The sequence below is a fragment of the Agelaius phoeniceus genome, chromosome 21, assembly GCF_051311805.1.
Source record: "Agelaius phoeniceus isolate bAgePho1 chromosome 21, bAgePho1.hap1, whole genome shotgun sequence".
Lineage (NCBI taxonomy): Eukaryota > Metazoa > Chordata > Aves > Passeriformes > Icteridae > Agelaius > Agelaius phoeniceus.
In genome coordinates this window covers 5,973,880-5,998,050 of record NC_135285.1, presented here as the reverse complement: position 1 = coordinate 5,998,050, position 24,171 = coordinate 5,973,880, and the positions used below count along the sequence as shown (strand labels likewise).

The 24,171-nt window shown below is 44.0% G+C and overlaps 2 protein-coding genes across 10 annotated transcripts; both read right to left on the bottom strand.

The window, feature by feature from the left end:
* Window positions 1-465: 465 nt before the first annotated feature.
* ODF2 (outer dense fiber of sperm tails 2) lies at window positions 466-17,666 on the bottom strand. Of its 9 annotated transcripts, none has more exons than XM_054646575.2 (21): window positions 17,365-17,402; window positions 16,484-16,562; window positions 15,646-15,814; window positions 14,365-14,481; window positions 13,577-13,753; window positions 12,345-12,511; window positions 11,187-11,316; window positions 10,756-10,887; window positions 9,813-9,887; window positions 9,101-9,172; window positions 8,418-8,534; window positions 7,362-7,547; window positions 6,961-7,070; window positions 6,133-6,268; window positions 5,431-5,541; window positions 5,148-5,252; window positions 4,425-4,583; window positions 3,458-3,558; window positions 2,761-2,923; window positions 2,310-2,435; window positions 466-1,565 (listed from the first exon to the last, which is right to left on the bottom strand). In XM_054646575.2, the coding sequence occupies exons 3-21, from the start codon at window positions 15,751-15,753 to the stop codon at window positions 1,389-1,391; spliced, it is 2,469 nt and encodes an 822-aa protein (XP_054502550.2). In that variant the 5' UTR covers window positions 15,754-15,814; window positions 16,484-16,562; window positions 17,365-17,402; the 3' UTR covers window positions 466-1,388. The 9 variants fall into 9 exon arrangements, with proteins under 9 accessions (XP_054502550.2, XP_077045057.1, XP_077045053.1 ...); XM_077188942.1 differs by lacking the exon at window positions 17,365-17,402 and adding an exon at window positions 16,821-17,299 and having other exon boundaries at window positions 15,646-15,799; XM_077188938.1 differs by lacking the exon at window positions 15,646-15,814 and having other exon boundaries at window positions 17,365-17,664.
* Window positions 17,667-18,330: 664 nt separating this feature from the next.
* Window positions 18,331-24,165, bottom strand: PTGES2 (prostaglandin E synthase 2). Its single transcript, XM_054646363.2, has 7 exons — window positions 23,909-24,165; window positions 22,772-22,966; window positions 22,623-22,678; window positions 21,882-22,034; window positions 21,139-21,339; window positions 20,712-20,829; window positions 18,331-20,335 (listed from the first exon to the last, which is right to left on the bottom strand). Exons 1-7 carry the CDS (start codon window positions 24,122-24,124, stop codon window positions 20,207-20,209), a joined length of 1,068 nt encoding a protein of 355 aa, XP_054502338.1. The 5' UTR covers window positions 24,125-24,165; the 3' UTR covers window positions 18,331-20,206.
* Between the last annotated feature and the right edge of the window lie 6 nt (window positions 24,166-24,171).

Here is a 24,171-nt window from a genome sequence, read left to right as displayed (position 1 = left end):
GAGGGGCGGTGCCGCCCCCTGGCGGAGAGGCGGGGCCCGGCCCGGGTCCGCGGGTTCGAGTCCCGCCCCCGGCAGCGGCGCGCTGAGGAGCGACCGGGAAACACCCGCGGGTTCACCGATTTCCCATTTATTCTCTGTGCTCTTGCCCAGAGCTGCCTTGTGCTGCAGAAGCAGAGGGAAGGCTCCACCCGTGAACCACAGAAAGAGTTTGGAATTCAGCTGCCTGCAAAACAGCCCCGGGATGTGTTTGCTTTTCCAACTTCTCACACAGCACCTAAAGATGAAATCCCCACCATAACCAATTAAAATGTTGTTTATTGGTTTTTCCCCCCGCACTTCTAGGATTTTAAAGTGTTAAACACGCACAATTACAGATCTTTCAAAAACTGATTAGTTTAGAAAACTTTCATGGCAAATACTGCCAGTGACCATATCACACAGCATATAAATAGGATACAAAAGAGAGAAAAATAAAAACAAGGTTTATTTTTGTCCCCCTAAGAGCCATTTAGTAGAAACAATAGGACACCAGAGAGCACATGGACTTTAGAGACTTGAAACACAAAAGACCTGATTTTCCAGAAGATGATGAATAAGTTTAATATCTCCAGCTGCTCCTTAGTTGGCTTAAGGCAAAGTCAGGATTTGACACACCCCTAGAACTCACATGGCATTTGCACCAAGATCCCAAATGAAATGACACTGATTTCCTTCAAATTTAATTGTTTTGGCTCAGTCCTGGGCGGGTATAGCCAGGATCAGAAAATCAAAGTAAGAGGAGTAAAGCAACATTAGCATCACACTCACTAAAGGTAAGGATCAGGGAGTATATAAGAATCAAGTATAAAAAACCAAACCAAATTCATAATTTCTGGTATAAAATTGTTACAAACACTGTGGTTATGCAGGAGACTATCTCTTGTGAGTGTAGAGCCCAGGCACCTCAGTTATTTTCAGCATCACACCAACAGTATAAAAAAAATTATTTAAAAAAACCCCTACATGATCTCCCCAACAGTGAAACTGAATGAGAAGTGAAGCACGAAGAGAGCTCTTACAAGAATAAACACACTCAACAAACCTCTGACAGGTTTTAAGAGCTGAAACCATCATGACCTAACAGGAGGAAAAGGATCTTTTCCATTATATGTAAAACCACCTGGTGGTTATGGTGAAACACCAACCTCCAGCACCAAACCAGTATTGCTGATATTGTCTGATACCCCACATTTTGATCAGATGCCAACATCATTTTATTTTTTAATTCTGCAATATAAACATCTCCCACCAGTGACCCTGAAATCCCATCCAGTTTTCTAAATCAATATGGCTTTTGAAACAAAGCTCCTTCTGTGTGCTTAAAAAAGGTGCAAGGAAAGCAATTGCTGTCAGAGAAGAGAGCGAGTGGGGCTAAGGGAGGAGCCCAGAAAAGGACATTCCCTAAAAACGTTGTCGTAGGAAGACTTGAGGAACTGGACGTAGTTCTGCATGCTGCGGTTGGTGCTCTCCGACTGCTCCAGCCGATCCCGCAGGTCCTGGAGGCGGCTTTGGTATCGGCGCTCTGCCTGCATGGGGGAACAAAAAGGCGCTGAAAGGCAGCAACGTTCACCCTGTTCATGTTAAACTCTTCCCCCAAAGTGCTGAGGAGAGCTAGAATTAGCACAGCAGGAGATGACATTACCATAGATGGTGCTGTGATATTTATAATTTCTGCAAGTTCCCAACTCCATTCAGCAATCAGCTGATAAAAGCAGGAGATAATGTGGCTTATCAGTTGGGCTTGTAAAATGTGTTAGCTGTAGTTACCGGGAATGAAACACACCCTTTTCTGAAAAGGAACTTGACGTGATCCATCAGCTAACACGATTCCAAGTAAAACTAAAGCAAGGAAGCAAGGTAAATAGGACAGGACAAAAGACTGCCAGTCCTCTAGAAAAATCCTTTCATCTAGAAGAGGAATTGCACTCTCTCTGATATAGGCAGAATGAAGTTGAAATCTGTCCATAATACCTGGTGCAAATCTACTTTGAACACAAGGAAAGTCCGATTCTTTTCTTACATACACACAACTTTACACCAGGTTCATTCACATCGTTGTACTCTGACTTGCCTATCACTTATCACACAATCCTGAACTGGGGACAGCAGACATGTCCTATGTCACACATACATGGACACACACAACAGCACATCACATTCAGGCACAGCTCTGCATGACTTCAGCAGCACAGCCACAGGATGATTTATGGAATCCAATTGTTGCCAGGGCACCACCAGTACAGCAGGACTATCCCCCACAAGCCACTCACGTCATCTTTGCTCCGATGCAACTGGTTCAGCTCTGTTTTATTCCTGCTCAGCTGGGTCTCCAAATCCAGCACCTTGGACTGGGCTGCCCTCTCTCTGGAGACTGCTCGTTCTCGAGCTTGTTCCACCTACACAGAACAACAACTTTGGTAAAGGGATGTCTGGGGATGAATGATTTTTCCCTACCCATTGCCCACAAAACCCCTTTAAAGTTTAACTGCCACATTCTCATACATAAACAGCAGCTCAGTCTTGTGCTTTTCGGTTGTAAACCAAGTTCAGTTCTTCAACAGTGCTGACAAATAGCACCAGCACATTATTTGTATTTCACTGAACATGATGATTTTAATGGGTTTGGTCATAAACTGAGAAGATATTTTCAGCATTCTCGCTGTTCCTCTTTCACAGCCCGGGTAGCTTTGGGTGAATTCACAAACATGGAAAATTACTCACTTGTCTTTTGGCATCCTCAATGGCCATCTCCAGCTGGCGTGCCAGGGAGCTGCACTCACGGCTCTTCTCCTCCAGCCGCAGCTGACACTGGTGGATCGACTCCTCACGTTTTGCTATGACCTGAAGGAATTCTATGTTCTGGGCACTCGTGGACTCTAGTTTTCTAGTTTAAGACAATAAGGGAAGGAAACCTATTCATTTTAAATGGAGTGTGTTTCACTCTGCCTTTTGTCAGGTTCTGACTCCTCTGGTAATGGATTCTATTCCCACCTGAAAGGTGAGAGCCCCAGGAAACAGTTCTCCAGTCCTCAAACCAAAATTTCAAATATTGAAGGACCAACAGAGTACCCATGTACCTGCATTTTCTGAGACACTGGCACAAAAAGAAATGTATAAACATAGGTAAAAATACTGTAGTATCTAGTAACCTCAGAACTGCCAGGCTAGATTGGACAAGGAGCTGGTTCCTTTGCTGTCTAAGCCATCATCCTGTCTAACAACATTCACAACAGGTGCTGCTGCAAAAGCATGTAACTCTCAGTGGATAGCTACTGATTAGAGAACCTTGTGGGATAGGCAAATGCACAGAATCCTGGAGGCATGTGGGGAACTGGAACAAGACTGAAGCTGTTTCAATCCCCTGTAAAAACAATGGAAATGGAAGGTTAAAAAAGCAAGAGAGCCTAGTATTTCTAACCTTTCTAGCTCCTCCACCTTCAAGGTGAGTTGCTTTTTCTCCTCTTGGGCAGACTGATATCTCTCTCTTGTCATCTCCATTTTGTCCCCCTGGAGGTCAATCTAAAATTATAGGAATTAATTACTTCACAGAGCAGTCACTACACACACACATGTCCAGCCATCGAAAACATATGCAGCTCTCAGAAGGAAATATGTTCCATTCATAACTTCTGGAGAGCTTCAGAAAGGGAACCATGGATAGAAAGGAACTAAACATCCATTTTGCTGATGCTTCCAGTTACAGTCTGGGAAGGTGTAGGAAAACTCATCTGTACTACAAAAGAAAAAACAGGCCTGTAAATTCCTGCATGTAGAGCAGCAGCTACAAACCAAGCATACACACAAGAACAGCAGCCACAAACATGCCAGCAGCCCACAACAGCATCAGAGCCTGAAACACCAGGGAGGGTTTCAATTCCAAACCAAGCAGACTAAAGTGGTCAGAGAGAGATCATGTTGTGAGCACAGCTGTAGATGTCATCCTTGTCTGAAACTGTCCTGTAATACTTACACAGTCTTTTTGGGAACAAAAACCAGAAACTGGGAAAACAACCTGAAATGAGAGTGAGAAAATAGTTGGGCCAGCACCATCACCAGAAAACTACAGGAGGGAAAGTTGACAAGAGGATGAGATAACAGAAACAAGGGCTGGCATTAGCAAGTGCTTTCATGGCTGCTACCAAGTCCCAGAAAGATTCTGCACCAAGGGATGAGAAACCTTTCAAATATCAAGGAATGCTACCAGCAAAGCCGCTAACTTCTTGCACAAAGACATGGCACACACCTTTATTTTGCAGTGCACGTTTAATCTTTTCAAAAAGAGACGAGAACAGAGACGAAGTTTGAACCTTGCTGTGACTAGAAACTCAATCTGATTTCGCAGTTGAGGTTTGCACTGGTACGGGTACTTTCTGCCAGTCCCTTACCAGCTGACGGAGATCTGCAATCATGCCACACAGGTCTGTGTTCTTCTTCTCGTAACACATCAGCTGTTGATGGCACTCTGCCAGCTGTGTCTCAGTGTACTTCAGGATCTCAGGCAGCTTTTCCAGTTCAGCAAGCTGGCTCTGGAACTTCTCACGAGTCTGTATTAAAGAAGAGAATGTAAGGAACTTTCAATTGTTCTTAAGATCAAGACTAAAAAATTTCTCAACTTCAATTAAGGTTTGTTAGTCCACAACCATGATGACACTGTGTGGATATTTGGCCAGTGCTGGAGTTCAAAGCCTAAGGTCTTTTCCTGCTCCAAAAAGCTTTCACTTAGGATCTGAAATTCCCTATGGATTGTGTAAGATTGAGTATTTTGGATTGTGGGCTTCAATTTTACTGGAAATACAAGCTCTGCTTCTGAGGTCAGCTGTTCCACATCAGATAATGGTGTAACTTATCTAATCCACTGTTCAAAACCACTATTTCTGCAGCAAAGGACACACTAAATAATTTATACACCTCTGAAGAATGCCATATAGTCAGAAAGAAGCTGCTAAATGTCCATTCTGCAAAACCCATTGAACAAGTCCTGAGGAAAAACTGATGCAAAAGGCAGAATCAAGATAAGCCTTTTATTTCCTATTCCCAGCTGTTTTTCACTAGATTCAGAACACTAAGACCCATGAATGTCTACAACATGTCTTTAGAGGGATAGTTACCTCTTCAATCTCCCTGTTCATTTCCTCCCTTAATGTCTCGTTCTCTTTTTCACACTTCTCCAGTCTTGCTGCCAGCTCATCTGACTCCTTTCGGGCCATCTGTGCCTGGACATTCAAAAAAAGACCCCAGACTCCATCTGTTATAAATAGTTTTCAACACATGTTTGCAATGCCTTGGAGTAACTGAAACTGCTCCAGTTGGCAATAGCTAAGGCATTACAGACTAAGCCACAGAGGAAGGAGAAAACACCTTTGTGCAAGGGCTGAAGGTTCTGAGACCTACCTGGGCTGTGTAGGTTTCAATCAACCCTTCGTAGCTCCTGACAGAGTTCTGGAGATGTTGCAATTCCATCTGTGCCTGGTTCAGTTTGTCCTCCATTGAAATCAGAGCAGCCTGGAAAAAAGAAAGCATCTTCCATTGAGTGCTTGGAAGTACCTGCCATGTGAGCTGTCTAATGATGCCTAGACTAAGGAAATACAGTTTTGTCCATGCAAGTTGCCAAAACTTTCCAGACTTCAATAGACTGCCAAATTTGTATCAGCAGAGCACAGAGGTTTGGGATGGTAAAAAAGATATAGGTCACCCACAAGATCCCTCATGGTAAAGGACAACAGAAGAAATATGCCAGTCATTTTTTTTGTTCTGGAAATTTCCGTTCTCTCTGTATAAGCTACAACAGCTATTTGTTCTCTGGTCAGCAGCATGAAGGTGTAAGGACAAGATTCAAGATCCCAGATAGATGAAACAGTAGCTGGAGATACTTCTAGCCAAAACATGGAAGGAACACAGTTCTCCCAGTATGTACACTCCCTGTGTCTGCTCCCAGCACACTGGGCCTGTCCCAGTCAGGTTATATGAACTGGTTTAAACTGTATAGGAACAATGGGTGAAATTTGACTCTGTCCTCAGTGGCCAAGCAAGTTGTTATAATTCCACCTTCTTTTCCTCCTAGCATTTCATCTTCAAACCCTTAGAGTCACTGACCTTTAGTTTTTCATTGTCTTTCTTCAAAGCACTGTTCTCTCCAGTCAGTTGCTGTAGTTTATCCACCAAAGCTTCGTTTTCGTCCCGTGTCTGTTCCTGGATCCTTGCCAGTTGTTCCGTCAGGTCTGCAACACGGCTGCCACACAGAAAGAAAATTAATCCTTAAGTGACAAGAAGAGTAAGGCTCCTAACCTTTGAAAACTAGCTTCAGGAACATGGCTTTTCCCTATCCTTTCATCTTCCTTCTCCAGTCATGTATGCAGACCTCTCTGCTAACACTGTTTGACTATTTCAATCTTGTTATACCTCCTGGAAATTCACTGGAGTTGTCCCCCTGGAGCTCAAATGAATTGTCTCAAAGATGCACAGGATAAAGATACCCCTTTCTCACCTCATACCTACTTACTTTTCCCTGCAGCAACATCTGTACTGCAGTGATACCAACATATTTATTTACCTTCACAACAAAACTGGCATCAACTATACTACTTATGTCTTTTCATATCTTCCATTACAGTTATTCAAAAAGATCTCAAAACAAAAATAATCTTAATTCAAAGCATTACAAAATGGCAAAAGAGCAGTTTTAAGAGTCAGCAAAGCTTAAAGAGTCTGCCTTTGCTGTGGCAAGACAGCAGCAGAAGTCACATGTCTCTCTTCACCTCTTCAAACTCTGCTCTAGCCCTTAGGCAGTGCTGATTTTGCTTGGTTATTTACAAGCAATCCAATTAAAATATTCATTTCAGTGCTATTATTCAATTAAATTATCCTTGAACTTTGAACTCATCCCCACTCATGCTTCTTTCTCTGCACAGATTTTACTCTAACCTGTTCAGTGTAACAACTTCCAGTTCAAGGTCATCCTTCTCCTTCATTGCTTTGCTGCAGCGATTCCTCCAGGCCTCGAGATTGCACTGGGCCTCAGCAACAGCACTCTCCTGTCAGGCAAGGGAAACACAAGAGGGAAAAAAGTAAGGGAGAAGACAAAATCATCACTGGTGTGAGATATGCAGACAATACACAAAAATGCCCTTAACTTAGGACATGCAGCGAATACAGTGACAGCTGAGCAAAATGGGTTTGTTCTAAACTTGGCATAAATGGGCCATGGCATCAAGACAGAAATAAATTTCATTAGTCGAGAGAAAAGACTCTCCCCAGGGCTGCTACAAGAAGTCAAGAATTGAAAATCATGACCTGAAACTAGGCTCTCCTGTTTCAGCAGGTACCTTTTCTGCTAGCTGGGCAGTCAGTTTCTGCACATACTCCTCACTCCGCTCCGCCCGCTCTTTCTGTGCACGGACCGCTTTCTTCAGGGCCTCTTTATCACTCTCTGCTTTGCACCTCAGGTCTTGCAGCTGCTCCAGAAGAAGATCCATCTCTCCCTTAGTGTGATTTTCACTGATCTCCATATTCTGCGAGGGAACCACAATATGGATTAATGCACATATTACACCTGCAAACCCAAAGCAGCGACTAATTTCCTAGAAATGATGATGGGAGCCAGGCACAAATCCCCAGTGTTCACTCTGGAGGTATTTGCAGTCAGGTTTCATCTACACAATCCTGTCTAAATGCTGAAAGAGATGGCAGCATGACATCTTCCTTTTCTTCCAGGAGTCTTCTTTTCTTCTTTCATAAACTGCTTCCTAAAATACTGATTTCTCTCCTGACCAAAATAAATATTGTTTTAACAGTCTTTTGATCTACCTGAGAAAATTCTTTTTATTGATGAAATGTTTGTATATAATAATGTTGCTTTATGCAGCTCTTACTAGAACAGATTAAAGCTCCTTTAAACTATTAGCACATTTATGTTCCTTGTAACATCATCCCAACATATGCTAAATATAAAAGTCTAATCAAAATACACCAGAGGAACTTTCTCCTCCTCATTTATACTGGAGAACAGATGAATGAGGGTGATCAAACTGGCACAGCATTTTTCCAAAAAAGCAAATTAAATAGTTTCAGTTTGTCTTGATGCTTGACTAAACCAAAGCCATCTTTTTGAATAATTATGGAGCAACTAATTAGGAAAAAGAAAATCTAATTAATGCACATAGACCTTAAGGCTAAGATTTTGCCTCAGGCCTCAAAAGTGAAAAGATTTCTCTTTTCTTACTTAATTTGAAAATCACGCTGTGTGTTAATGCAATAAACATCACCAGCCAATATTTCAGTCAAGCAGACTCTGTAAGAAGCTTCTGCTCCTCCCCTTGTGAGTGAATTCGGTCCATGGGAGCAAAGGAAGAGACAATCCCCAGGGAGCAGCGCAGCCATACCTGCAGCTGTGCAGCCAGACGGTCATTCTCAGCTTCTCTGCTCCTCAGCTGGGCTTGTAAATGAGCTTTCACAGACTCCAGGGATCTGGCAAGTTCAAAGGCTTTCTTTGCCTGTTCCTAGATAAGCAGGAACAAGACAAACATGATTTACTCAACAAGCTAATAGAAGGAACACTTTATAATATGCAGTAGTAAGCTCAGATTTCTTCACTGAATGATCTCCAGCCACCTCCAGGTGGACCCTCACAGCTCTTCAGTCCAACAACAAGGGACAGAATGAGCAGCCATTTATTTCACAACACATGTGAAGGACTGGCAGGAAAGGTATATTCTAGAGCAAAATATCATTCATATCTGATCTCTTCCACTGCATTCCCCCTTTACTTCCTAAACTAAGGAACAGATTGGAATTTGCCATTGGGAACAAACAGGACCTTAAACAGAATGGCAATTCAGTGCCCAGGCAAAGAGAATTCTACCTATCCATCCTTGTCACAGGTGTCTTATTAGCAGAATATGGACCCACAATGGTGTGAGTATTGGTATCTGCCTAGTTTTTATAAGCAAGCCAGTCATCTGATCTCAAAACAGCAGTCTGCAAACAACCTCATCTTTTGGACTGCCTGTGGTTTTACAGAACTGGAAAGTAGAAAAGAGAGGGAAAACCAGAAAAACAAAATTACCTTTTCTGCCACTATTTGAAGTGTGAGGGTTTCCACTTCTTTTTCTTTTCCCTGAAGCCTGATTTGAAGTTGCTGGAAAAACAAACACCATGCAGATGTTCAGGAACACACACATTTAGGATGGCAGGTAGAAGGCAAGAGGTGTAACTGCCTCCCTGTCAAGACCACCTGATCTGTGGCATGGCCTGTTGTCCTCAACAACAGCATCCTCATCCCCAGAAAAACAGGATGCATTCTACTCAAGCAAGAAGCAAAAGGGATACACATACATTTGTGCAACAGGGCACAGGATATCCAGTCAGGACCATAGACACTCCACAGACTAAAAAGGGCTTTTACCTATGTCTCACAGCAAGTTTTGTAGCTTCTGCAAATGCAAGAACTCTTGTCTCAGTTTACAGAGAAGGAAATTAACAAAAAACTGGCACTCATTCAGGTTAACTCATTCAGTGACAGAGCCCAATACACAGAATTATTCCCATTCTAAGCCCCCATATTTCAAAGGCAGTGAATCTCTACCCACTTTTAAATGCAGGTTGTTAGCCAGAGGAGCAATGTAGTAGCTCTGATTACCACAAAAGCTCAAATAATTATTTTATTGACCTAAAAGGCACTAGAGTAAGATTTGACAGTGTAATATAAGACAAAGAAGGGCTTGTCATTTTAGATCTTTCTGCTGTATTAAAGAAACAAGAGATTGTGGTTTGCTCACCATGTTCTCTGCATCTAAGTCAGCCAGCCTTTTCAGCAGCATTGCTTGGCGATCCATAACCTTCTGGGCATCTTTCTACAAAATAAATGCATGAGAAAAATTGTTAACTAAAAAGTCAATTTTATACAGTTTCTTTAAATGGAACTGGGAAAATCAACTACTTCTTCCCAGTTGCAGCAGCAATTCTTAAAAGATATACAGAAACATCACACTTGCTAAATATTTCACATATCATTATCCAGCTCAGAAAGTTCTTCCACTTCCCAGTCAAAGATTAAAACAAAAAGCATGATGGCAATGTAAGATCATTCTGAACTCTCCCACTACTCAGAGGAAGTCATGTGGAAGAATTCAGACCTTTTATCCAACCTCACTGATGGCTGAGGTAACTGTTCCCACCAGCCTGCTTTTGCTGAAATGGAATATCAACTACAGAAAAAATAGAAATTTCATTTTTCTAATGCTCTTGTGAACAATAGAGAATGGTTCTGTACATGCAGCATGGAATTGTTTCTAATTTCTCTGTTGTTGCCCTCAGAGCCTACAAAATCAAAGGCTAGAATATCCATAGGCTCCCATTAGTTGAGGCCATATCAAGTCCTCAGACTCCAGGAACAGCAGCGTTTGAGACCAGCAGGATCAGCAGATCCAGCCATATCCAGAGGAGACAGCTGGCAACACAGCAGGGCCTGAACCTTTGAATGCAGTCAAAGACTTAGAGGCTCTACCATCCTCAGAGCAGAAAAGCCAGTTTTACTCTAAGAATTAGACAGAGATAAAGAAAAAACCCAAATAAAAATTATCCAATTTTTTATGGGTTGGCAGGGTCGACTGCAGGGCTGGGAAAAAGAATTGAAAGATTTCAAACTCAAAATTCCCTTCCAGCCCACGAGACAACACAGCCTCCTGTCATCAGCCAGGCTCCACCCCCAGCAGTTCTCACCTCCCGAGACTGATGCTCTGCAAGAAGTTCTCGGAGTGTCCGGTTGGTTTCTTCAAAGGTGCTCAACTTCTGAAGCAGCAGCTCTTTTTGCCTTGTCAGAGCATTTATATCTGTGCTGCTCATGTGCTTCTCCTGAAGGAAAAACATTAAATGAACAAATGAAGAAACAAAAATAAATAAAGGAATGAGAAAAACAAAACACAGTAACTCAAAACCCACAAAACATAAACGAAAGGATGTAATTGTTCACTTCTGTGCAGAAGGTAACTGGGAGTAAATACCCCACTTTAAAACCAAACCAGCAAAGACCTTAAGGATGGTTAAATTCCTCCACTTTTCCTTAGATTTTACTGGATTAGCAACTATAACATTACTTTTTTAAGACAGCCATATAACAGGACAACGTAGTAAAGAACAAAAGGGACACCTACAATGTTGAGTCTCCCAATGGTATTTCTCAGGGCATGGATCTGTCTGGCAGCTGCTGCTCCATCCCTTTCTGCTTCACTCAGCTTGGTCATCAAACATTCCTTCTCCTGCTGCAAGCACTCCTTCTGCAGCCTGCAAGGAGAATTCAGCCATCAGAGGAACAAGAAGCTTTGGCAGCTTTACCAGCCACTGTTGATATAGAGTTGATTGGGTTAAAATTCATAAAAAGCTCAAATCAGAGGGTAAAGGCTCTAAACAAAAACTGCCAAAGATCTACACTCTTTCAGTGTGGAAGCTGTTTTGAGAAAAGGCAGTAAGCAGACACCAGGAGCTTGCTAAGATCACAGCTATGACATTTAGAGGGGACAAATAAGGCTTATACCAAAAGTGAACACACTGCTAAATCCAAAACACAATGCTGTGCTTTTCCTGGGAGCTTATGCCACACCAGAAATAAGACTCCAAATGGCCAAACAAAAAACCAGAAGAGCACACAAAGATATGCAGCTCAACATTTTTAGCCAGCATTTGTAATCTCAGAAGCATTCCTAGAGGTTTTCTCAGAAAGGAACAGAAAGTATTAACTTCCAAGTGATATTTCTTAAGGAAAATTAAAACTAACTCTCCTAAAACACTAGTGTCCCCCTTTGTGGAGACACAAACTTCACTAATTCTTTAGATACAAAGCTGATGCAAAAATGTCAGACTTGCAGACCTTCAGGATCACTAGGAAAAAGGCCCATAGTTCAGTCCTCTCTGGGGCTGTCACTCCTGGCTCTGTATGATTTTTATAAAGGTAAAAAATTCTCCTCTAGTTTTCAGCTCCATGTTTATTCATTTATTGTTCTATCAATACCATCACAATTCAAGCGGAATCCCTTAATCTTCAAAACACTAACGGCAGAGCTAGGCTGACCCTCCACACAAGCCAACTGCTCTCAGGTTCCTCTCAAAGTAGGGATATTTTCCCATTCCAAAAATCATGCTAGAGCCCTTCTGTAGGGCTATTGCACTCTGGAACCCCCTTCTAAAAAGTGACAAAAAATCCTATAGGGCATGAGTTCTTCAGCAGCAGCTAGAGCCTCAAATCATGTCAGCAGTAAAGAAGAGAGGTGCCTGTGGATAGCACAAGTTAAGAGTGAGAAGTGAAGCTTTCTTACACAGTCAGGTCCTTCTCCTCCTTTATACGCTCAATGTTGCGCCGGAGCCGCGAGTTCTCATTCTCTGTTTCTACCAGCTCTTGTGTCATCTCATTCAGTTCTTCCTTCTGCTCCTCCAGGAGACGCTTTGTGATTTCCTCCTGTTCCTCCATTTGCTGCATCTTGACCTGATTGGAACAAAACTTAAACCAGGGGCTTTGGAAGTGATACACAGAATCCACATCCCAAATCAGTGAACCACTCATAGTCAATTAACTTATTGAAAGTATAAAAAAAATGAAGTATCTCCTCCCAGGTGACAAGTGACAGGACATGAGGAAATGGCCTCAAGCTGTGTCAGGGGATATTCTTCACAGAAAGAGCTGCCCAAAGAGGTGGTGGAGTCACCATCCCTGGATGTGTTTAAAAAAAGCCTGGACGTGGCACTCAGTGCCATGGCTTAGTTGATGAGGAGATGTTAAGGTCATAGGTTGGACTTGATGGTCTCAGAGGTCTTTCCAACCTAGTTCATTCTGTGATTCTTAATGATTCTGTGGTTCTAAAGTTGATTTTTGTTTTATAATCATGCAAGTAATTCCATTAAATTTTGTAGCATAAGTAAAATGGAAAATGCTTGATGTAAGAATTTACTTGACTCAAATCTTATTCTTGTTCACTGATTTGATGCCCATGTAGCTTTGAGTAAAATAATAATACAGAATTTGCCACTCTGAGTGTTAACTCAATGTTAAAAATGCAGTTTACACCCATCATGATGCATCTTATGGGAGTTGGGAACATCTCCCACATATTTTAAGTGGTGTCAAGTACATAAGAGCCTATTTATCTGGAAAACACAACATCACTGGGTTGCACATTTTTGAAACTGAATCAGAAGAAACAATCTCATTGAATAAGGAGATTTTTTGACAATAAAACATCAATGCATTGTATTCTTCACTTTCTGGAGTCATCAGTTTTCAGATTTTGGCCTTGGGTGGGAGAGATTACTTGGAACCTAAAGCACAGCAATACCTTATTAAATTAATAATATTTTGAAATGTTTCATAATGTGGCTCAGTGATTTTCTCACTAGGATAGTTCAGCTATTCTAAACAATTCAAATTGATTTTCAAGCAAGCTACCAACAGCTTGGGTAGCCTTCCATTGCACCAAGACCTGCCTCCAGCCTCCTCTTGTCAAAGGATCAGCTACAAAGCCCCAGTCAGCAGGTCTTTCCACTGCCTCCTCACCTCTTTCTTCAGTGTTCCCACCATATTCATTAGGCTGTCTATCTTCTTCTCATATTTGTTAATTTTGCAGCAGGTGGGATCATCGTCGTCTGTGGAGAGGTCACTGAGGCGCATTACGGACTGCATCCTGTCACACTCAGTGGTAGGTGGAGCTTCTAGATGCTCACCTGAGTCTTGCTAGGGAATAAAGGGGATAATTTTTTTAGTATAGCATTATAAATAGTATTCTCACATTGCCAAAAAACAGAGACTGGGTCACATCGCTGCAGCAAGGCTAGGAAAGAAAAAAATATTGTTTACAAACAGCTCTTCTCTTTCCATCTGGGAAAGGTCAAGAATGCAGAAGGAGTACATTGAAAAAGAAGAAAATCTAATCAAAGCTCAAATCCTCATCTAGGAAGTGTCGGGAATACAACAGGCAAAACTATCAACTCATGAGAAAGAAAATATGATGCAATGCTACACAAACCCTCTGTGCTTTGGAAGACACTGAGACCAGCAGTCCCTCACTGAGCCTCCAGATGAGATCTTGAAGTGCACCAGCAAAATCACAATAGAAAAATAATTGTGTCTGGCTTCTAGAGACAGAAAGGCATGGCCACAGGCTGTTTATGAATTCTCAGTTTTTCTACATTAAAAAGTGAAAAAGATTTTCAGAAGACACTTCAATTACATGACAGGGGACAGTAGCCTTCTTTCAGATCTGCCCAACTCTCTCACTCCACAACTGCTCTCTTCAACCTTGGCTAAACCTCAGAGTTTGTTTTAAAGAGCAAAACCAGGTGTACCTCCCGCTTCAAGATGGTATCACGAGTGCTTGTTTTGCCTGGGGGTATCCAAGGGGCCTTAGTTTTCACCCGAACGGCTCGCACACCGTCCCCTTTAGATTTCTGTTTGTGCTTTTGCTGAAGAAAGAGAAAGTAAAACAAATTACAGACCCTTAAAGAACCAATTTGCAATTTTTAGTGCTGCAAAACCAAATGAAAGATCATTAATACAGAACTATCAGAAGTGCTTCACAGGATGCATCAGGTGAGATGAAGTAGCAGCCACCACAGGAAGCTGACACCAGCCAGAAGGAAAGGCTATTGCACACTCAGCTGGCAGGATGGCTGGATGTAGGACCTGACAGATCCCTGGGAGATCCCTTCTCCATCCCAGATTCACCTCACAAAAAAGCAGCTATATCATTTGACAATATGATCGATTTTGGAAAGCCCTGGAAGTGTTTTCCCTACTGTAGTCAACTAGAAGATCCACATTTATTTGTGTTGAACTTGAGCTGCTCTAACTGAAGGAGAGTTAGTGTATTCGCATCATTCTAACCTTAGAGAAAAATCAGATGCTGTAAACATTCCCTACTGGCAATTAATTCATAGGACTCATTATTTTCACTGTCATTTCATCCCCATTATGAAATTTGCCATTAGCAACAAACACAGAATTAATGGAAGACTTAGAACAGGACGTCTGTAGATAAGGAAGAACGAGATAGCAACTTCCATCAACTTTTTAGAACAACTTTCCAAAAATATCCAGCAACAAAAGAGGATATGGGATAGCTAGAACCTCAGCTTCAGTTTTGCCTTGTGCCTCCTGTGGATAAGGCTGGGAAGAGATCTTCTTGGCTGCAGAACTCAGTGGACAGAGAATGTCCTTAATGCCAGAAGATGGTCTGAATGAAGATTCTTTTTCTAAGTACATTTATTTTAATGCAATCAAGATGCTACTTGAAATGCCTAAGTCCTACCTCTCCTCAAAGCTTTCCTCCTAAAAACAGACATGAAGCCAAACAGAAAACATAATCAGGACACACATCCAAGAAATAGAATGATAACACTGGAAGCAACATTTCTCACATGAACATGAAAAGCAATTCTGTATCACACCAAAATCATCTTTCAACAAATCAACATAGCAAATGTGTCACTGCAAATTCACCACTGAATATGAAATGAAGTCTCATAGCTCTAACGCAACAGTAGAACAGACCTGGAAGATTTTGTGATGCTTCTAGGGCCATTCACCTTCTCTGCAGCCCTTACAACCAACCAGGTACACACTCCTACCTGGCATTTTGCAGCTGTGGTTTTCTGCCCCTTTTTAATATGGACATAGACAGGGGTGTTTTCATCCACATGGACGTGCAAAGGGGGAGATGAGCAACGGTTCTTCATGGCTCTTCTCCCACAAATGGGAAAGGGAAATGCAATGAAGGGAAACCTGCGAATACGGAAACTGGAAATAACAACATTTCCTTCAGTGTTCAGAGAGAAACAGTGGCCAGCCTTGGTTAACATTTGAACTTTTTATCAGTAGCATCTGCCATTTTGAACTTCACACTATTCTTCTGTAAAGCCAGGATTAACACAAACAATTCCTCTGCTTCCAGTATTTTCTGCTTTTAACCTGGTAACTGAAGATCAAACACAGCTGGATCAATAGCAAGTGTCTGTAAGAACCATTGAAGTTCAAAGTCTTAAAGCAAGTGAGAAAATCAAGAGTTCCCATAACCAAAAAGATCTGATTACAAAGAGAAACTTGAAGCAGGGAGAATAAGAGAATTAATTGAAAAGTTAAGAAAAACCATCACAAAATCATCATACCAATCCATCCTAGATCCTTGAATCTGTATGCTCCTTTGTATGTGCTTAACTTTGAGCATCTTTTTAAAGCATAAATCCTTGAAAGCCATTGCATCACAGCATTTCTTTAATCTCCACAGAAACACATAACCATAACCTGACACTACACAGAAAAACCTAGAGACACAAGGATCAGATCATCATCTTGGAGCCTCAGTTGATGTAAAGGCATAATGTAATTGCAAATCTTACACCAAGCCACCAGCAGCACTAACCTGATTCTGGCAGAAAGGATATTGTCAGCCTAAGTAAAGTTACTTACAGCTATTTTCAAGCTCTTGGCTTTCCTGCACACAGTCTTGGGTGTAGAGGAACTATCTTCGGTGACAGATGAGATACACCTGTTACAGAAATAATAAAATGATTTAGAGGAAAAGGTGCCAATTTCTTAACATACTCTTCCTTTTGATTTAAGAGAATACCAAGGCTCAAACATCAAGTACATGAACCCAAAAAACAAAAGTTGGTGTGCCCTAGTTTCCTCTGTAAAGCACAGGATGAGGAAAGGACACACTATAATTCCTAACATACTGACAATGCAAATTGTTTTAAACAGTGGAAATGTTTTGTACAATTACATGATGGCACTATTCACTTACAAACTTTCATATTCTAGCCGCAATTTTGAAGGAACACAGCAGCACTTCCTTCAGTTCAGGAACAGGGCAGGGACTGACAGAGCCTTTGAATCGCCACGAGTGACAACCAAACGTCCAAACGTCACTGTGCCTGCCTTAGCAACAAGGCTCACACGTAAGTGTTCATTCCTCCTGCAATCTCCACAGGTTTTCCATGGAATCTGCGGTCACCTCAGGCTGGCAGAGCCGCGCTCCGGGGGCCGTGAGCTGCCCGCAGCCCCGAGCAGGGCAGGCCTTCACCGGCAGGGCCCCGCAGCTCCCAACGCCCGCCCGCGCCGCGCCGTTATCCGGAGCCGATGGCTGCCGCTGGCCTGCCAGCAGGAAGGAGCCCGAAAGGCAGGGAGGAAGGAATAATTCCCGGGGCTCGGACACCCACACGGCGAGGGGACACGCAAATGCCGAGGAGACACCCTCCGGGGCAACGGAACGCCCACACGGTGAGGGGACGCTCCACAGGGCGAGGCCCCCCGCCCCGCCCTGCCCTCCGCGGGCTCGGCGCTCTCACCAGGCAGCTGCGCGCGGCGTCCGCAGCCACTTCAGTTCCCCATCGGCGCGGCGAGAGGTGCAGGGGCGGCCGTGGACTGAGTTGTGGACACCTTGCGCGCACCAGGCACAGGAGGAGCGGCCGCAGGGTCCCGGCCGCCGTCGCCGGCGTCCCCCCCGCGGCTCCACCATTGGGCGATTCGAACGGCCCCGAGCGGTGGTAACCGCCCCCGGTAACCGCCCGCAGCGCCATGCGGCCGGCACGAGCGGCCTCGGGCACCCCGGCCCCACCGGCCGCAGCACCCTCACGGCTGCAGCACCCTCAGGAGGGGCTGCTCGTCCCTACACAAATGGGGAGGTCTGAAAAGAGGATGGAATAAGTGGATTAATAAGTCAGTTTTCTGGCGTTGCTTTTGAGATGAGTTTTACAGTCTTAAAGGTGACGCCAGAATTGTGTACACAGCCACTTTTACTGTTAAGCAGAACTAAGTGCAGTTCTGGCTGTCCCCAACACAAGGACATGGAAATGTTGGGAGACCACAAAGTTGATAAGGGGACTGGAGCACCTTCCCTATGAGGACAGGCTGAGAGAGTTGAGGCTGTTCAGCCTGGAAAAGAGAAAGCTCATGTGGGAACTTCAGAGCACCTTCCAGGATCTGAAAGGGGGCTACAGGAAAGCCAGAAAGGGACTCCTCATCAGGAACTGTAGTGATAGGACGAGGTGAAAATTTAAAGAGGGGAAATTTAGGCCAGATGTTAGGGAGAAATTCTTCCCTGTGAGGGTGGTGAGACACTGGCACAAGTTGCTCAGGGAGGTTGTGGATGCCCCAACCCTGGCAGTGCTCAAAGCCAGGTTGGATAAGGCCTTGAGAACCTGGTCTAGTGGGAGGTGTCCCTGCTCCATGGCAGGGGAGGTCGGGAGTAGATGATCTTTAAGGTCCATTCTAATCCCTTAACATCCTAAGACTCTATAAAAGGTGATACAAAATCCTGAAACAATCTTTATTTAACGTAACATTATTGGCATGTTAGTGTTATGGATATTCATCTTGAGAGGACTGATTCATGTACCACAGCAAGGGGAAGTGGAATCACTGAGCCCTTGGTGCTTCAGATCCTTATTTAACATGAAAATCTCTTCCTCCCTCTCAGGCTGAGGTGGATGCTGAAATTATCATCAAGGGTTTCTTCAACCTCCTGTTTATGCATGCTCAATAAAATTCTTTAAAAGAACATTGCCTGTTGAAACTATGGAACACAAGTTTCAGTACAGAACAGTTTAAAGAAATACAAGTCACAACAGCCACGCAGCCATTTATACTGTAAACATTTTCTTTCTCCCTTCAATGTCAGAGCATAACTGAATTTGCAACTAGTCCTCCATTCAGAAAAAAACCCAAACCTCTATCACCACCATTGTTATAACCAATAAAGGTACTCTCCCTGAACACACGCTGTACAAGCAGTTGTATTTACAGACCAGCTTCAGCTGCACCTGAAATATCACAACAAATCAGATTCCCTGAAACCTGCCTGTTCTTCTAGGGAAACAGAACTTGATCAAGGTGGTAATTAAGGATACTTGGGCTGTGCAGAGGATCACTCACATTTGAACTTACATTGTCTATGACAAATACAGTTTCTGCAGCTAGAGAGGGACTTTGTCAAGGGGCAGTGTCTTCCCACTGACAGAGAGCAGGGTTACCTGGGATGTTACAAAAAAATTCTCCCCTGTGAGGATGGGGAAGTGTGGCACAGCTTGCCCAGAGAAGCTGTGGCTGCCCCATTCCTAGAAGTGTTCAAGGTCAGGTTGGACAGGGCTTGGAGCAACCTGGTCTAATGGAAGGTGTCTCTGACCATGGGGGGAACAAGGGGGGGTTGGAACAAAACGGTTTTTAAGGTCCCTTCCAACCCACACCATTCTATGATTCTACTCAGCACAGCTCAGAAGACTTAGCAGCAGGTACAGCTCCTAATCTGACTGCCACATCAGCAAATCCTTTGTTACTCTTGCATGACATAAACATCTAGAGATCCCCTGGCCATGCAGATGGCTCTTAATCCTTCTTTTCCTAAAACAAGAACAAACTGATCTTCATGAATATTCCAGAGAGATCTCATGCAAGATAAGCCTTTCCAATAACTGCTCTGCGTTTGTGATTTCAGTGTAGGCCATGTTCTTTGGGTGTAAAGGGTACAGTAAGAACTCAGATCGCACAAAGGGGACAGAATAAAGCCAGCCTTTATCCTTGCAGACCGTACAGAATCAAATCCTGAGAGAACCGTTTACATGGAAGAGTGAAAGCAGATGCTTTGCTGAGTGCAGCCTCGCGCTGTCAGAGGAAAGGGTGCCTTCTCCAGCACTGCAGATTCCTCCAGTTCCCTTAGCACTAGGTTTACAAGATTCTATTGCAGGAAATACTGTCACTTAAAAACCAGTATCCAGTGTCTCAGTCAGGAAAACACTTCAGGTGACATGGATGATAGCAGAAGACAGCCTGAGGCAAAAGCTGGTCAGGCCTACCACATCTGACACAGCCATAACACCAGCCAAGAGCATCTTGCTTTTACAGTAACCTGCTCTGAGGGTGTCTCTTGTCTGAAAGAAGCCTTTTTCCTGCATTCTTCAGTTCAGAGTGTCTCCTTTCCAGCAGCATCCAAAATCTCTTTCTTTTACCTGTCCCCATCCTTCTACAAACACCCAGCTGGACCCTTCTCTCACAGCAACTTGATGTTCTGAACGGGGTGGTCTCTGTGCCCACATGTCAGTCCATTAGGTGTGACCAGTCAACTCTAAAAAGAAAAGCCATTTCTTCTGAAGTTTTCACCATGCAAGTACTTCAGGGAGGCAGCTGCTGCTGGCATCAGATTGCAACTCCAGTTTTTTCAATGACGTCTTCCATGCGCTGGTACCAAGGCTGAATGTTGGTGTGAGCCATCATGTCATCAAAGGCTTCCAGGCCTTCCATGACCCGGAGCACCCCGTACACTGCCTGTGCAGAGCAGAGAGATCAGAACAACACTGAAAATGGAGAATGGCTTAGGGTAAAAGTGTCTCAATAGCTGAGCCAGTATGGCTCTTCCCCTGTCCTGCCATCTGATCCATCCTTCTGATTAGCAAGGAGGAGTGAATGGCAGAAAGGTAATTAAGAATATGCATATTTTTCCATGAGGACACAGTAAGGATCAGGATCTATGTACAGTTATGGGGAAGTCCCCACCATGTGGGAACTGTATTACTGCACAAAGGACAGTGTATCTCATGTAGCTCAACTTCTCTGCCTGTACTTGTGTTAACCATGTCACAGAGATGAGCAGCAGGATAATTTGTGATCCACCTGACAATAACCACAGGGATGAAGCCCTTACCAGGTCAGCAAGGTTTGGCTGGTTCCCACCCATGAACAGTCGATTTTTGCCAACAGCTTTCACCCACTCATTAACTGCTTCATACAAATCTTCTCGGACATCATCTCGAAGCTGGTGTCTGCATAAAGAGAAGAATCAGTTCAAACACTTAAGTTTGTTTCTTTCTTTAACCTTCTATCACCTCTCACCTTATGAGCTGGTCTTGGTTTGCAAGTAAGGGCAGTATTTCAGAGTGAAGGGGGAGTCAGTAATTAAATAGTGGATGAGTAGAGAGGTTCAGTACCTCCAGTTACAGAAGTACAGTTGTTACTCATACAGGATTAAATGGTTCAGTTTAAAACTCAGGTTCTGCCCTTTGACAGCTGGGGTTCACAGCTAAGGAGGAGCTATTTCTCCTCTTGTGTACTTGGTGCTTAGTGATACCAACCTTTTCTTCAGCCTCTTGCTAACGAAGAACATGGCAACAGCCCCCACGTATTTGGCAAAGAGACCTTCCAAGGTGCCAAACTTCCCCTCACGGACAATGTAATCAAAAGATGCCAAGGCTTCTTTGGGGGTGCGGTAAACATTGGGGGAGATGAGGTGAACAAGCCAATCATCTGCCCATTTTCTCCACTTCATTTCTTCCCTGTGAGGAGTCAAAATAAAGTTTTCAGTGAAGGAGGTTAATACAGATAGAAGGGCTACAGAAGGCAGGATCACAGTTGCCTTAGCCAGAGATCCTTCCAAGGTCAAATACTCTTACCCAGGTACTCTGGTGGCCCCTCTAAAATGCATTCAGCATCGTTATCTTTGGCAAGGCTCCCCCAACCTCCAACTGAATTAACACTAAGATAGAGCATTAGGTTCTCTGCCCAATATGAGAAATAAAGCAGGAAGGGAAACTTTCCCTCAATAGCATTCCTCTGTGGCACAAAGGAAAGGCCAAGAAAGAAACTGGAGGCAGCTGAAGGCTTGTGTGACCATGGTGGTGGTAACTAGGCTGTCTAACAGCTTTGTTTTGAATTATCTAACAAACACAGCAAACCAACCAATGAGGTTTGAAACACTTAACAGGAGTGTGACAAGACTAGTCAGCCCTAGTGGGAATTTACATCTACATCAACCCTGAGTACATATGGAGGAAGCTGTAACCCTAATTGGAGAGCCCAGAAACTGAAGAGCACTTACACTCTCACTTCTTTGACAGGATAGACTCTTTTGGTCTCTTTCTCATCCAGCATGAGCCAGTATTTATTCTCATACTCGACCACCTCCTTGCCTTTTTCAGTCACTGTTTTAACAGGTGGATAAAAGGACACGATTTCTTCTAAGCTATTCCTCCTGTGAACAGAAACACAGTTAGCACTGATCTGGCTCCTACAAAAAAGGAGCAAGAGCAAAGGCCAGATTCAAAGATACACGCTAAAAAATGTATTAGTCTAAAAGTAAGTGCACCATGTTCCAGATTCTATTTGAAAAAAGAGCCTGGAACAGCTACTTGCAAATAACTATTATTAGTGCACATACCTTTGTCTGTGGTGGAACAGAAATTTCTGCAGGCATAAAACTTCCTACCATTCTCAAGGAGACCTAAAGGACAGGCCATAGGCACAACAATTCCATTTCATTCTAGATGTTATAAGTGGCTAATTGTAAGCTCAGTTCCAGGACTAACACTAGTCCATGCTTAAGTAGGTTTTGTGCAAACAGAATCTCACAGATGAGAAAGTACTTCTGAAAGGTACAACCTTTGCTTTACATCACACACATCACAACATATCTAGGCATCACCCATAATATCACAACCAGGCTCAGGTCACCCAGAGCTTCAGAGCCTGAGGTCAGCAAGAGGCTTATGGCACTCTTCTAAAACTCTACTTAACCTTAACCTCCACATTCAACTCTTCTCTCATCACCCTGTTCTCTTACCTGGAAACAAGATAGGTCTTTATTGCACTAATTATCACCGAGGAGTCGTTCAATTGCTGAAAAATTTAAAAGAAACTGGTTAAATTGGAAAGGAAATTCTTCAAAACCTATTCTGCTGCATGCTGAGGCTCCAAGTCAGGGAGACTTACCAGAGGGCTCCCAGCATTGGCTAGCAGGATGGGCACCTTTCTGTAGGAAGAGAATTTGATCTCTTTCCTCATGATCGGGTTCACTTCCACAATTTCATAGGGCAGTCCATGATAATCAAGAAAAGCTCGGACTTTGCTGCAGAAAGGACATGTTTTATACTGGTAGAGAGTGAGCTGCAGGCTCCCTGCAGGCAGCTGGAGAAAAAAGAGAACAGAAGATTCCATTTTCTGCTAAAAACATAAACACTACCTTCCTTCCACGCTTATTTCTGTTCTGAATGTTCTGACATTCAGTGTCAACATCTGATCATGAGCATATCTTGGCTATCAGATGCTTTCTTTAAAATAATGGCATCAAATATGTAAATATTCACCATCCATTGGGACCAATAACCTGTTTCTCTACACATCTATTTAATGTGCTGGAAACTCCTACTCACAGCCAGGAAAAAAAATAAGTTAAATCTACAGTTTACCCCTTTATTATTTCTATTCTGTAAAACAGAATTTTATAGAAAAACACAACCATTTGCAGTAATAGTCAAATAAACAAAAATAAAGCCTTTACAAGACAATCCCTCCCCCACAACAGCCTCTGTTGAGGCCACAAGGTGGGGAAAGCAGAGTTTGCATTTGATTTTAGGCCACGTGTCTGCCCAAATTCACATTCCTGGGATTAACCAAGCTGGGCACAACTGGGGCAAGGCAGGGAAAGCCCAGGGCCACCGTGACATCAGTTACGGGATGTCTGGCAAAGCTGCTGCACCTCAGCAGCCCGACAGGCCGTGCCAATCATTCCGCACACATTAAAGAACAAATGCAGCCACCCCGCTTTGTTTCTCATTTACAATTTACTGGGTTACACAACCCTGCGCGGGTGCTGCGAAAAAGCAACAACAGAAAAGGCTCCACACCCCCAAGGATGCCCTCACTGACAGCATTTCCTTACGGCTCCTCAAGGAATGCTCTGCCAGGGGCCTCCCAGACCGTTTTAAGCTCTTCCCCCACTCAAAGCGGGGCAGAAGGAGCCGCTCGGTCCGCGCGGAGCCGCTGTCCCCGGGGGCTCGCTGCGGCCGCAGCGGGGTTCCCGCAGGCCTCGGGGAGCGCACGGCGGGGATCAGGGGGAGCCGGCGTTACCTCAGCGGCCGAGTGCTCCCGCAGGCGCTGCCGCGCCGCCAGGCACAGCCCGGCAGTGCCGCCCAGAGCGAACGCAGCGCCCAGCACCAGGCGGCCACCGCCGCTGCTGCCTCCCCGTCCCGCCGCGGCGCCGAAGGCTCGTCCCGGGGCCCGCAGCCGCCAGGCTGGAGGCAACAGCAGCGTTCCAACCCGCCAGACGCGGCCGGCACCCGCCATCTTCGGCTGAGGGCGGGCGGAGAGCGGCCGCTCCGCCCCGGGCACGG

Excerpts from the sequence above, each read along its gene's own strand:
- ODF2 (XM_077188938.1), bottom strand. The coding sequence starts at position 17,534 with ATGGTGGAGCCGCGGGGGGGACGCCGGCGACGGCGGCCGGGACCCTGC. Across the intron at positions 11,317-12,344 it reads GAGGAGAAGGACCTGACTGT|GCTGCAGAAGGAGTGCTTGC; the intron begins GTAAGAAAGCTT and ends TTCTCCTTGCAG. Across the intron at positions 7,071-7,361 it reads CTGCCCAGCTAGCAGAAAAG|GAGAGTGCTGTTGCTGAGGC; the intron begins GTACCTGCTGAA and ends CTTGCCTGACAG.
- PTGES2 (XM_054646363.2), bottom strand. The coding sequence starts at position 24,124 with ATGGCGGGTGCCGGCCGCGTCTGGCGGGTTGGAACGCTGCTGTTGCCT. Across the intron at positions 22,967-23,908 it reads GGGAGCACTCGGCCGCTGAG|CTGCCTGCAGGGAGCCTGCA; the intron begins GTAACGCCGGCT and ends TTTTTTCTCCAG. Across the intron at positions 21,340-21,881 it reads CCTGTCAAAGAAGTGAGAGT|GGAAGAAATGAAGTGGAGAA; the intron begins GTAAGTGCTCTT and ends GACTCCTCACAG.